Source organism: Hevea brasiliensis, chromosome 8 (assembly GCF_030052815.1).
Source record: "Hevea brasiliensis isolate MT/VB/25A 57/8 chromosome 8, ASM3005281v1, whole genome shotgun sequence".
In the NCBI taxonomy this organism is placed as follows: Eukaryota; Viridiplantae; Streptophyta; class Magnoliopsida; order Malpighiales; family Euphorbiaceae; genus Hevea; species Hevea brasiliensis.
In genome coordinates, this window is record NC_079500.1 from 13,752,674 (window position 1) to 13,766,383 (window position 13,710).

General features: G+C 33.6%; 3 protein-coding genes across 3 annotated transcripts; 1 reads left to right on the forward strand and 2 right to left on the reverse strand.

Annotated features, from left to right (window-relative positions):
- Positions 1–6,400: 6,400 nt before the first annotated feature.
- Positions 6,401–7,183, forward strand: LOC110660908 (protein VACUOLELESS GAMETOPHYTES-like). The gene has a single exon (XM_021819363.2). It carries the CDS (start codon positions 6,401–6,403, stop codon positions 7,181–7,183), a length of 783 nt encoding a protein of 260 aa, XP_021675055.2.
- A 1,422-nt stretch (positions 7,184–8,605) lies between these two features.
- LOC131182054 (disease resistance protein RPV1-like) lies at positions 8,606–9,795 on the reverse strand. Its single transcript, XM_058150684.1, has 2 exons — positions 8,701–9,795; positions 8,606–8,617 (listed from the first exon to the last, which is right to left on the reverse strand). Exons 1-2 carry the CDS (start codon positions 9,793–9,795, stop codon positions 8,606–8,608), a joined length of 1,107 nt encoding a protein of 368 aa, XP_058006667.1.
- LOC131182055 (disease resistance-like protein DSC1) lies at positions 9,613–12,508 on the reverse strand. Its single transcript, XM_058150685.1, has 3 exons — positions 11,905–12,508; positions 10,600–11,659; positions 9,613–10,439 (listed from the first exon to the last, which is right to left on the reverse strand). Exons 1-3 carry the CDS (start codon positions 12,393–12,395, stop codon positions 10,038–10,040), a joined length of 1,953 nt encoding a protein of 650 aa, XP_058006668.1. The 5' UTR covers positions 12,396–12,508; the 3' UTR covers positions 9,613–10,037.
- Between the last annotated feature and the right edge of the window lie 1,202 nt (positions 12,509–13,710).

A 13,710-nucleotide genomic window follows, 5' to 3' on the forward strand; every position in this document is an offset into this window, starting at 1 on the left:
ATAAATGTTAAGTAGATCAAATAATTAGGTCGAGATCAGGAAGAAATATGGAATAACTTGCAAACCGGATTGAACTGAATAAGGGCAATTTGGTCAATTCACCCTTAGAGTGACTCGACCTAACCGTCTAATAAAATCGGAGAAATAAAAACTTCGGGATCGAAAATTAAATTAAAGAACTAATGAAAAAAAATAAATGAAAATAAAAAAAGAGAAAAGAAAAGTTATTGCATCACCATGATGAGCTCATATGTGACATCATAAATAATTTTAATTTTCCTAAATAAATTGACCAAGTCAAAAGCATATGAAATACATAAAATACATTAAAATTAAAATAGAAAAATCACTCCTTCTTCTCCAAATTTTCGGCAGCCACCACTCCCATAACCCACCATTTGCTCAACCTCCATTAACAAGCTTTTAAAGCTTGAATCACTTGATTTTATCCCATAAATTCCAACCCTAAACCCTAAAAAGCTTCCAATCTACACTAGACAAGGTGATTAAGCAAGAAAGAAAGAAGAAAAGAGGAGAAGAAGTGAGAATTGGAATTCAAGTGGAGGTATGTTGTAACACCCTAGGCAAATCCCACATCGACAAAACACAGGAGAGATGCTGGGTTTATAAGTTGGTGGTTCGTAACCCATAGTGACGCGTTTTAAAACAGTGAGGGCTTCGGCCCAGAGCGGACAATATCACTAGTGGGCCGAGCCATTACATTTGTGGTATCAGAGCCGCTTCGCGTGCAACCTTGAACAATGGTGGGGCAAACCTCAGCGAGGACGCTGAGTCCCATAAGGGGGGTGGATTGTAACACCCTAGGCAAATCCCACATCGACAAAACACGGGAGAGATGCTGGGTTTATAAGTTGGTGGTTCGTAACCCATAGTGACGCGTTTTAAAACCGTGAGGGCTTCGGCCCAGAGCGGACAATATCACTAGTGGGCCGAGCCATTATTGTAACACCCTAGGCAAATCCCACATCGACAAAACACGGGAGAGATGCTGGGTTTATAAGTTGGTGGTTCGTAACCTCTAGTGACGCGTTTTAAAACCGTGAGGGCTTTAGCCCAGAGCGGACAATATCACTAGTGGGTCGGGCCATTACATTTGTGGTATCAGAGCCACTCCGCGTGCAACCTTGAGCAATGGTGGGGCAAACCTCAGCGAGGACGCTGAGTCCCATAAGGGGGGTGGATTGTAACACCCTAGGCAAATCCCACATCGACAAAACACGGGAGAGATGCTGGGTTTATAAGTTGGTGGTTCGTAACCTCTAGTGACGCGTTTTAAAACCGTGAGGGCTTCAGCCCAGAGCGGACAATATCATTAGTGGGTATGTAATTTAACTTTAAAATTTTAGCTTATTTATTGTGTTTATGGCTTAATTAACCAAGAAAGTTACTTAAAATGAAAAGAAAACAATTGTTGGGGGAGGAATTGGGATTTCGGCCAGCCTAAGTGAGGTTAGCAATTGAGTGATTTTGATGAAATTAAATGGCTAATTGAGGTAAATTAGTTATATGGACAATATATGTACACTTTAATTTCATTGAATTACATAAATGAGTAATTAGGGTTCTTGGCATCTTGGAAATTGGGAAAAATTTGTGGAATTGGTCAATTAATGCCATTGACCTTACTTGAGTTGAGAAATGGTCAATTGTGACCATTTGTGGTGTATGTGAATTGCTAGAACCAAGTTACAATTCGGATTGGTTAGTGATCAGATTCTAGCAGCTTGACCTAGGTCCTTTTCAGGGACCAAAACTGAAAATTTACCAACCCAATTGGTGTGAGGCTAATTGGGAATGAAACTAGACACATAATGGACCATTTTTCGTTTAGGAAGCATGCCCAGAAAATAACCATAGCCTAGTGAACAATTAGGTCAAACTCGGGTGTAGTGCACTACCACTGTACCAAAATGACCATTTAGCCATAATTGGAGCTATACAGGTCCAAATGGCCTGATTTTTGTGGCATTGGAAAGGTATGACATAGAACTACAACTTTCATGAAGAACACAACCCAAATTCTGCCCATAACCCAGTCATTTTGCTACTCAAACTTAGTGATTCAAAACTGCCAGAACCAAATTAAGTACCTAGAAATTTTGGGTTAGACCAATCAGGCCAGCCATGTTTAAATAGCCATAACTTGGGCTAAAAAACTCCAAATGGAGTAATTCAAAAAGGAAATTAAAGTTAAGACAATAAGGAACAAGTTTTATGAAGACCACTTTACCAAATTCCAACAATAACATGACCAATGGAACAGTACAAAACAAGACACCAAATCTGAAATTTTAAAATTTCACCTAAGAGACTTAAAATTTGAGGAAACAACCAAAACCAACAAATTAGGTAACCAAAATGTGGTATGTTGGTGAAATTAAAATTCCCATACCTACTAAGCATGAGAAAGTCAACAATTTGACTTTAATAGTGTCATGAATAGTAACCCCGAAAGGAAAAATTTTAAAAATGTTAATTTAAGCATATTATGACTCGAAATAAGTAATTGTGAAATTCTTTAGTGGATTTATTATAAATTTTGATACTGAAACACTGTAAAATTATGTATTCCAGTTGAAAAGAATACCGAAAAAGAACCCGAGATATCGAGTCAAGGCCTAGAGGCGACTCGCACAAGGTTTATGCACAATATAAAATTTGTTTTTAAATTTCTTTTGCAATTGTATAAAATGAATTGTGATTTATTTTTATTGCAACTTTGTGATTGAAATGAACAAATTGTGTTGACCTAAATTGTTATAAAGTTTAATTGTATGTGTTTGATTTGGCAATAAATGCTTTGTAAATTGCTAAGATAGTTTTGAAACCACAGTGTCATGACCATATATTTGAATGCCTCACTAGCATGACTAGTGGTAGGAATTAGTTTTGAATTTTGATTCCCTCTCTGACTAAAGTATTGAGGTGTGTGCCAGTAGAGGAAGAAATTCAATGGGTACCAATAGATTGAGCTAGCTAGCCTTGTGATTCCTCATAAGCCTCTGGCTATTGAAATGAACATTGTTCTGATGGCATGATATAACTGTGTGTTTTTATTAAATTGTTTTGAGACTTTCGAAATGAGACTGTTTTGACTAAAATTATAAATTGTCTTTTGTATCTACTTTTCATTTTCAGCACCATATTTGAATAAATGTGATTTGAATTATGCATAAAATGTTATTTTAGTATGTTGTGCACCATTGAGTTATAGTACTGAGCAATGGCTGTTTATTGCTGTCGCAGATAGAGAGACTAGTAGAGCAGCAAAGTGAGCTGCTGAGGATCTCGGAGCTACATCCTTGAGATTTTATCGGGTATAATTTTATACCCTTATTGTAATGTTTATTTTGGTGTATGTAACTGTATGTACATATATAAACTGGTCTTAAACAGTTGTGTAGATTTTGTAATAATATTATTTTGGATTTTCTGATGTAATTTTTGGGTTGATGAATTTAAATGAATTTTTCTTTAATGCAATGTGTATAAATTTAATTATTACTAATTTTGAAAATAATTGAATTGACATTTTGAGTTGTGAAATATTGATTTGAATTATGGAGTTGGGAGAAATTGTGTTGAGTTGAATTTGGTGGTTGATTTTGGTTGAAGTGATATATTTGGAAGTGTTTTCTACAGGTAAAATTTTTTGTTTTTCTCAAATACAGCCGGCACTATGCCGAAATTTTTCTAAAATTTACGGAAAAATAAAAATGAACAAAAATTTTAACTAGTCTTAAAACTTCAAGTAAATATTTGTAATACCTGCAATAAAAGCTCACCACTTTAAAAAAGTGAGAAAATTTTTTTAAAATCTCTTGTAGTATATTTAATGGGTTATCGGTAAACAGAGTCAGTAATTCATTAAGTATACTATGGGATCATGTTATGCCTTACAGAGGAGTAAGGTGTGACATGTTTTAGTGGTATCAGAGCAAATTTTTAAAGTATGTTTTTACTTGTGACTTTGTCTATTTCTTTGATGAGTACAACTGTTCAATGTCCTTATTTATTACATACAGTGCATTACATTATAAATATGAACTAACGGAGCGGAATCTTCTTGTGTTATTTGTCCAGAAGATATCCTACCCCCAAATTGTAATAAAAGAAGGGGACCGCTCAGTTGAGCAATCTGTGGAGGCTGAGGCACAAGAGGAAGCCCCAGCTCTCCAAAATGTTAGTGGTTTAGTGGCACCGGCCCCACAAATGCCGTATTTTCCTGCACAATTCGCCTAGCAGATGGCTGCTATGTTCCAACAGATGGCTGTAAGTATGCCTATTCAAGCTCCACTTCAGACTCCTGTGGTGCAACCTCAGGCTCCAGCCAGACAATATGATAAGCTATTGAAATATGGGGCTCTGAGAATTCAAAGTACAGTAGATCCTCTAGAGGCAGAGCAGTGGCTGGAGAGAATGGATAGAGTATTCAATATTTTTTATTTTATTAATATATGCATGACAATAATTTATTCAATTAAGGATCTGTAACTATAAAAATATAAATATAAATATTAAATAAATCATAATAAAAATTAAAATTGCCAATGAATTTTTTATGTAAAGTTTAACTTAGAATTTTAATTTATGTGTTTACTTTTTTTTTTCCATTTACTTTCTCTCCCAAACAAAGCCTTGATGTCACAAATGGCCGAGGGTTAAGTTAACTATCTCTACTATCATGTATTATCTTGATGAATTTTTTTTGCCTAAATTCATCATAAATCTAATAAAATGTATGATAGAATACATTTATTAAATATATAGATCTCACAATTTATTATTAGATAATTTATTATAAATAACTTGTTTAATCATAATTAAAAAATATTTATAATTATTTATTTAAATGTTTAATATTTTTAGTCCAATTGATTATTATTATTATTATTATTATTATTATTATTATTATTATTATTATTATTATTATTTTGCCAAATGCCCAATTCAACTTTTAAATTTCAGGTCTTATGAGTTTGCTACCTCTCTCCTAAGTTCTCAACTGCGAGTGCTTTAATTTTTTTTTTTTTTTTTTATAAACTCTCAGCTGAAAGTTTTATTAATTTATTAATTTATTTATTTTCATTTTCAACTATCTTACTATTTTATTATACATATATAGCTATAAGTTTGGTGAGCTATCATAAGATATGTTTAAATTTGCGTATAGTTTTGTAAAAAATAATTTTATGAGTCATAGAGAGAGTCGATGAAAAATATATAAAAAAAAAAATATATGTAAATATGATTTTTTGTAGCAGAAGAAATTTAATTATTAGAAAAGAAAATGTGAAAGTCGAAATAGTGGGAAATAAAAGAAAAAAAAATTTAAATAGAGTTTGATAATTAGTTTAAAAAATATTTTGATATTAAATAAATAATGGTAATAATTTTGTGATATATATTAAGATTTTTTTTTTTTTTTTACTTATTGTGACACCTACTTCTAATATCATCATAATGTGCAAGAGAAATGTTGAAAAAAATAATAGTAAAAAAGACATAGAAGAAAATATATTTAGAATTCTGTAGAATATAAGCAAAGGTGAATTTTATGGTTATTTTTTTTTTATTAAAAAGTATTATTATTATTATTATTATTATTATTATTATTATTATTATTATTATTATTATTATTATTATGGAATTCCATTCCAGAGAAAGATCAGTCAACATCTTTGGAGCAACCACATAATGCATATGCGAAGCCATTGTGTGAGCACAACTCTTTAACGTTCTATAGTAAAAAAGTTAAAAAAGAGGTCGAAGTGGGAATTTTATAGCAAGGCAAAAGAAATATGAAAAAAAAAATGATCGGGAGGACTAGAAAAGAAAAAAAGGAGAGAGATAAGGGCGAGTACTATTCGGTTTGAATAAATAAATCGATCTGAATTGTTTTAATTCGAATTTTTTTATTGTGATTCGATTTTGATTTTAAAAATATGCTCTTAATCTTTTGGAGCAAATGAACTTTGTATTATTTTTCTTACCTTAAAGAATTCTATATCTATTGAAGGTGGCAAAAAAAAAGAAACTGGCCTAGACTTTAGAATAAGCCTGTTAGTTTTATACCATAAGACCTGCCTACCAAGAAATTTTTATACGGTCCATCATAATCTGAGACATAATATATATTGTATAACTTATATAAGAATGACAATGAGTAAGGTATTCGCGAAAATCATCTTATTTGATTTCGAACTTGATTAATATTTTTAATACTCAAATTTACGCTAAACCTAATTAAAATTTATTTTCAACCGATTAAATCGGTCCCTAAAAAATTCTTTTATTAATAATTTGTACTAATTTTATTTATTTAAAATATAAAAACAGTAACCTCCAAATCACGAAGAGACAGAAAATTAAAAGAGAGATGGGATATCAGCATTTCACCCATAGATGCTTATCAAGAAAAAAAAAAAAAATCCGCCATTGGCATCTCTTGACACCTCTTCACTTTGATGAAGAAAGTGAAGAAATCAAGTGCATGGCCTGTGAAAGACTAATTATTGCTATTGAACCGTCTCATGGTTGCCTTTCATGCAAATATTTCCTCCATGACCAATGCCTCAATCTAACACGCTGGCGTCGCCACACATCTCACAATTCTCACTCACTAACCCTCCTTCCTACCCCAACATATTCTTATGGGTCCTATTCATACGATGCATGTGGGGTTCCTAGAAGCTCCTTCAGCTTTAGCTGTGCTCAATGTGAGTTTGATTTGCATACCCATTGTGCCGATTTACCTAGCACAGTCATTATTGATGCACACCCTCATGAGCTTAAACTCACCTTTGATATTCCTTATGATGGGAATGGGAACATTTCCATTGTGCGTGATGAGTACGGTGGAGTGGACAAGAGTTTTTGGACCTACAAATGTGTTGATTGTGCGTTTGATTGGCATTTGAACTGTGTGAAGACTGATCAAGGGACAGGATTAAATCAAAACCAGCTAGAGACACAGGAAATGGTGGGTGGGCAACCAAAAGGAGCTAATGATGCATTGGATCCAATTAGGCAAGCAGCAAATCAGATGATGGAAGATCAGCTTGAGATGATGAGATTGCAAAATCAGTTGAACAGAACCAGACTGATGGCATCCGCAAATCTAATGACGTGGGCATGGCGTTGGCTTGATTACGTCAACTAAATTTCAATATAGTCATCTTTGTTTGTCTTCGTTTAGTTTGCATGACTTCCAACAAATTAAACGTCAAACAAGGCTGTAAAAAGACATAAAAGGGGCAATAAGCTGCACTCAAAGTATTCCCTTAGCTATCAGAATTTTAGGCTCCAGTCTATAGGTAACCACAATATAACTGTACAATGTACACTATTTAATGATATGACAGTCTACTATGCTGGCTAACCTGCAAAATAATAATAATAATAAAGACCTAGCCCAACTGACTTAACTGACTTAAATAACTTTCAGTCTTAAATCACCTGATCCAAAATGGTTAATCAAGTTATTTAGTAGCTAGGACTAAGGATTATATTAACCCTTTATCTTCTTCTTGCTCCAGCGAATACTAAATAAAATTTATAAGCAAAGTTATGTATGCAATTCCTAATGTATTAGCTCTGGCAATGCAGATTCTTCCTATCAAAGAAATGCTTTCTTGACAAGCAATCAATTGAACATCTATCTCACACTCTGATTGTAAATGATTTATCCCACATAATCCTTGGCTCTGCTGAAACCAGTCCGCATTCATTTTGCATCCTTGTAATTGCAGGACCTGCCACCCAAGAGAGTAAAAACTTGCAATTCAAACGAAAATTGTACCAAATCTCAATGCTGATATGAGCAAAACAAATGTTTTGAAAGTTTATAAAGATTTAACATTAGTCTCACTCTTTAACATTAGTCTCACCTTAGAAACATAGGTTTGCACACTTCCCTGTAAGCCAGAATTGAGGACAAGAAACATATCTTCCTATCATCCATTCCGTTTGGAGAGGAAAACGACATGTTCTTTGGCGATTATTAGCAAGTGAGAGTATTTATATCAAGAGAGAAATCATATCCACCGCCCAGCGCTTTAAAAGTAACCTGAGGTGGTTGTTCATCGCCATGTTTCAGTCTTTTAAGGGGAGGCTCCTCCTCCTCCTCTAGATGGATACAACACTTAACTATCCCATCGTAACTGCGTCGTCCTTTCATATCTTCAACAAAAAATTGGAAGACCATGCTATTCTGTATGAAATTAAGAGAAGAACGCCAAAAGGAGATGTTTTCTGAATGAACAACCATTCTATCCGTCCAACCATAACCAAGAAGAAAATTATTTTCATCCCAATAGCGATCAAATTGATATTGGCTATGTCCAGACTCGTTTATGAAATGGACTGTGTATCCAATTCTTAGGAAACGATAAGGATGACAAACTTTGGGATCAAAAACAGCACAAAATGTGAAACAGGTAGATTTCACCAGCTCCAGTTGTCTAAATGACAAAAAGAAAGAAGATCCAGAGTCATTCTGATACTTGATCCATTGTGGCACTTCACTTCCAGGGAAACATAACGCCTGTGCTACATGAAAATCTTGTTACACATTTACCATATATTATGATAAACTCTACCAACAATATGAAAAAAAAAATAAATAACAAATAAGACACTAAAAGGTCTTATGATACGGAGAAAGAAAGAGAGATATACCACTTCCCTCTGCCAAGAAGTTGCCAATAAATGGTCCACAATTTTACTGCATTCATCCCCATCCAAATTGATGCAGTTGCCAAATTGTAAAGCTTTAATACTCTGGAGTTGGAATAAACAGGATGCTGATTCAAGACAAGTGCAATTATTTGCAGATAATATGCTGAGAGATGGAAGCTCTGGCAAATATTTTAGTCTCATGCAATCACTTAATTCAAGTTGAACTAGTCTTGAAAGTTTTTTGATGGTATCTGGTATTGTCTCGAAATTATTTCCACCAATGTACAATTCTTTCAATGACACTATATGGCAAAGAGTGCTAGGAAATTCTAGCAGGCCACAAAAATCTAGATTAGCCACCACTAGAAGAGGAAACCCTGTCAAAGATGGTAGTGTTTTTATACCAGAGCCAGATGCCGTAATACGCCGCAAAGATTCTAAATTCCCAAAGCTCTCTGGCAGTCCATGCAGAACTACGCAGTCAGAAATGTCAACCACTATAAGTTGTTTCAGATTGCCAAAGCTGTCCGGTAATTTTTTTATACCAGTACCATATGCCTGAAGCACCTTTAGAGATTCTAAATTACCAATGTTTTCTGGCAGACCCTGCAGATTTACACAATTGCCAAGAAATAAGGCTGCAAGATTTTGCAGACTGCAAATGCTTTCTGGTAATTCTTTTATACCAGTACCACTGGCACAAAGATTCTCTAGAGACTTTAAATTCCCCAGGTTTGCTGGCAGACCAAGGAGATTCACGCAGTTCTCAACTGATAATGTCGCAAGTTTTTTCAGATTGCAAATGCTGTCTGGTAATTCTTTTATAGCAGAGCCATCTGCTGAAATCTTCTCTAGAGATTCTAAATTCCCCAAGTTCTCCGGAAGTTCCTTTAGGTTCTCACAGCAACCGATACGAAATTCTCTGAGAGATTTGAGATTGCAAATGCTGTCTGGAAGACTTTCAAGCCCCGTCGACCAACCCAAATCCAACAAAAAAAGATGAGAGAGACCCCCAATTGAAGAGGGCACTTGCTCTATTGCATTTGTACTCATATATAAACTCCTTATATCACATGGAACCACTGGAAACTCCATGATTTTTGGGCAATTCTGTACGAAAAGAACCTTAAGACTTTTCAAATGAAGCAAGCTCGGTAAATCGCAAAGACTTGCACAACTTGATAGAAACAGTGAAGTAAGTTTGCTCAAACATTTTATAGATGGGGGAATTTCAACCAAACTTGTACATGTAAGCAAATTAAGAACCTCAAGATTTGGGCATCCAGACAAGTCTGGAATTCTGATTAGATCCTCAGAGAAGCTGAGGTTAACATATTTCAAATTTCCAAGATGCTGTAATGAAAATGTGAAGATATACATGTTAGGGAGATGGACCAAATTGAAGACACTTTGAAAGTATATGAAGAAGTATAGAAGACTACCTGAACTCCATTCCAAAGTTCCCTAATTTTGCTATTAGTCAAGCAAAGATCAACAAGGTTCTCAGCACATGAACTCAATGGCACATATTTCAAAGGGTATTGATACCAGTGCAGTAACCTTAGCTCATCTGGAAGAAATTTGAGTCCTTCCGAGAAGTTTACTCTGTTTTGACTGAGTACTGAACAGTAGAACTTGAGAAACTTGAGATTGTACGTTCTCTCAAAGACCGTAGGACTTAGTTCCACCTCTCTGATATTGGACATGTCCAGCGATATACCTTTATTTGCTCCAGTCCCCTGCTTAAAACAACCAAAGAGTAAATTAGATTCAAATATATGAAAAAGGTGCACACTAGTATTATAGGCATTTCATGCCAATGTCAAAAGAAAGGGAAAAAGGAAAAAAGAGTAAAATCTCAAAGAACTTGAAAAATATATCCAAGTATTTAATTCTTGCCTCAGCTCTTGTCAACAGGTAATATATATCCTTAGGATGCCACAGTCTGCTACGTTGTCCAATCTGTTTTTCCTCGCAAGTAATATCCTTGCCCATTTGTTGCAGCAAGTCATGAATATGTAACTTGTTATTTGCAATAGAAATAAGGGACATATCAGCTAGACGACTGATTCCAATTATTGAGCCAGGGGTACCCAGTATATTTTCAACACGAACTTTATCTTCCCCTTCGAAGAAGCACACTATGTCAAGAAAAATTTCCTTGTCATATGCAGATAGAGCATCATAACTTAGTCTCAATATTCTCTGAACTTTTTCATCAGATGTACCTTCCAATTTTTCTAATTCATCTGCCCATTCTTTCACACTTCTACTATATAAATTGGAACCCAAAACTTTAATGGCTAATGGATTGCCTTGAGCATATTTAACTGCCTTCTTTGAAAACACCATATATTCTTTTCCTACATCATCTTGTTTGAAGGCATGGAAGCCAAAAAGCCAAGAAGCTTCACAGTCATTCAATTTCTCAACTTCATATATTTGAGCCTGCATGTTCCTAAGCAGTTGTTTATCTCTGCTTGTTATAATGAATTTACTCCCTGGACCATAGATAGCCGGTTTCCCTATGGAACGTTCTATTTGATCTGAATCACTCACATCATCAAGAGCAATGAGAACTTTTTCTCTTGGCAGCCTTCTCCTGATGGGCGGACCTAAATTACAAGTTTCCCTTCCTAATACTTGAAAAAGGATTTCCTGTCGTACTGTATCTGGTCCGCACTTTTCAAACTTTTCCCTGACATTTGCAGCAAAGCATCGCCTATTGAATTGACCAGAAATTCGTTCAAATAATTTCTCAGCAATGGTGGTTTTTCCTATTCCACCCATCCCCCATATTCCTAAAACACGCACAGACTCCAGGCATAATAAGGATTCAGCATCCTTGACACGGGAATCAATTCCTACTAACCCTTTATCATAAGAATCACTTGGAACCCCATCATTTAATTTTTCTGAAATGTGTTTGACAATTTCCTTAATTAGCTCGGAGTCAGGCCTAGACAAGTATAAAATGCAAAATGATCAACCACAACACATGAAGAAATTAAATGACTAAAAAAAAATCACCATGATATGAAGACAATTTTAAATGATCAATCACGATTTAAATGCCTTTTTTTTTTATTATTTACCTTGATTGGAACTCGAAGTCAACACGTGATTAAAGGTTATAATAAAAAAAAATTAATATGTTTTAGTATCTTTGTAGGTTAAATAGAAAACAAATAAAAAGTAACTTGCCTAATGTCACGGGAAACCAACCCTGCTATCTCAGCAATTTCTTTCAAAGCTTGGCACCAGCTCTCCACCGTGTCTAACGAGTTCGTGAAATCTTCTCTATGCTTAGCAAGTGCGGCTCCAAAGCTACCTGTAAGTTCTTGAACATGGGTTGGATCTATACGGTAGAAAACCGGTAGAACCATTTGTTCCATGTCTTTCTTGCACTCAAGTATCTTCACAAGTTCTTCCAAACACCAGGGAGAATAAGCATAATTTTCTGAAAAAATGACCAACGAAAAGTATGACTCTTCAATTATTTCCAAGAGGGAGGATGAGATCTCTTCTCCTCTATCAAGTTTTTCATCCACAAAGGTATTGACTTCGTTTTGGCGCAAAGCCTCCCGCAAATGGCTGAGAAAACCATCGCGGATATCGGCACCTCTAAAACTAATGAACACATCGTACTTCTTCGATGGAAGAGTGATCAAGGAAGAAGAAGAAGAAGAAGCCATAATTCCTGATAATAGTAAAAGGGAACACAACAAACTGTATAAAGGAAAGAGGAAGACAATGTTTTTGTTTGTGCTGAGAAAATGCGAAATTTTGGTTAATCTTTCCAGTGAAAAAAAAAATCGCTTTTACTAATGCTAAAGCACAAAAGCAAAACACAATAATTCTTATTAATTTGCCTACCTAATTTTGTTGAAAATTTATTAGCAAGAGGTTGATAGGTTTATATTGCTTTACGATTGTTTGGAAGGGGCACAATAATGATCAAATTTACGAGTTTCATTTCCTTTCTCCCCAAACATAGCCTTGATGTCACTTTGCTTTTGGTCAACGTCAATGGAAATTCTTGCCACTTGCAAAAGATATTTTTAGGCTGTGTTTGGAAGAAATTTACAAGCATTTTTTTTTTCTCATTTAGTGGCACCTTAAATTTTAGTTCAGCTTCTTGAACACTCCAACTTCTATTTTTATCTATTAAACACAATTTTTATATAATTAATAAATGGTTGTGTAAATGTACATAAATATGCATTATTGAAACTACTATAATAATATTGATATAACATTTTAATATAAAATTTTGTGGAGAATCTATTTCCACAATCTAATTTGTTAGAGCCATAACCAATTTAATAAATAATTTATAAAGAGTCTTAAACACCCTTAAGTAAAATTTTTTTATGAATAAAAAATATTTAAATTCAACTTAAAATAGCTCTCCATATTAATATCCTATATTATTTATTGTTTCTATCTTTAAATGAAAGAATAGAATAAGAAAATAATAATTTTTTCTTTATTTATGTTTTAAAAAATCTAACTATTATAAATTTTCAAAAATATTTTTTATTAATATTGGTTATTTTATGTTCAAATTTTATAATATAAATATATATTGGTGTCTAAAATTCTCAATTTGTACATATTTATAAAAAAAAAATTTGATATGAATATATTAATTTCTTTAATCAATGTGTAATTAATCATTATGTAATATTTGTTTAAATATTTAAAATTTCATTGATTTAATATTTTTCTAAAAAATGTTTTTTAGAGGATTATTTTAAAAAAATTCGTTTATGAATAATTAAATATTTATTAATATTAAAAAATAATTATTTATAAAATAATGAGTGAATAAGGCATACCTCAATAAGAATGTATTATTAACATTTTTCTTGATAAGAGTTATTGTTTTATATTTTTTAATTTAGCTATAGTTGATAATTTAAAAAAAAAAAATTGATAGTGGTAATTTAAATGAAAAGAGTTAATTTATTTAGAGAACTGTTAACTTATCAAGAATAAAGGTGTAAA

Excerpts from the sequence above, each read along its gene's own strand:
- LOC110660908 (XM_021819363.2), top strand. The coding sequence starts at position 6,401 with ATGGGATATCAGCATTTCACCCATAGATGCTTATCAAGAAAAAAAAAA.
- LOC131182054 (XM_058150684.1), bottom strand. The coding sequence starts at position 9,795 with ATGGAGTTTCCAGTGGTTCCATGTGATATAAGGAGTTTATATATGAGT.
- LOC131182055 (XM_058150685.1), bottom strand. The coding sequence starts at position 12,395 with ATGGCTTCTTCTTCTTCTTCTTCCTTGATCACTCTTCCATCGAAGAAG. Across the intron at positions 11,660-11,904 it reads TTGGTTTCCCGTGACATTAG|GCCTGACTCCGAGCTAATTA; the intron begins GCAAGTTACTTT and ends ATACTTGTCTAG. Across the intron at positions 10,440-10,599 it reads ACCTGTTGACAAGAGCTGAG|GGGACTGGAGCAAATAAAGG; the intron begins GCAAGAATTAAA and ends TGTTTTAAGCAG.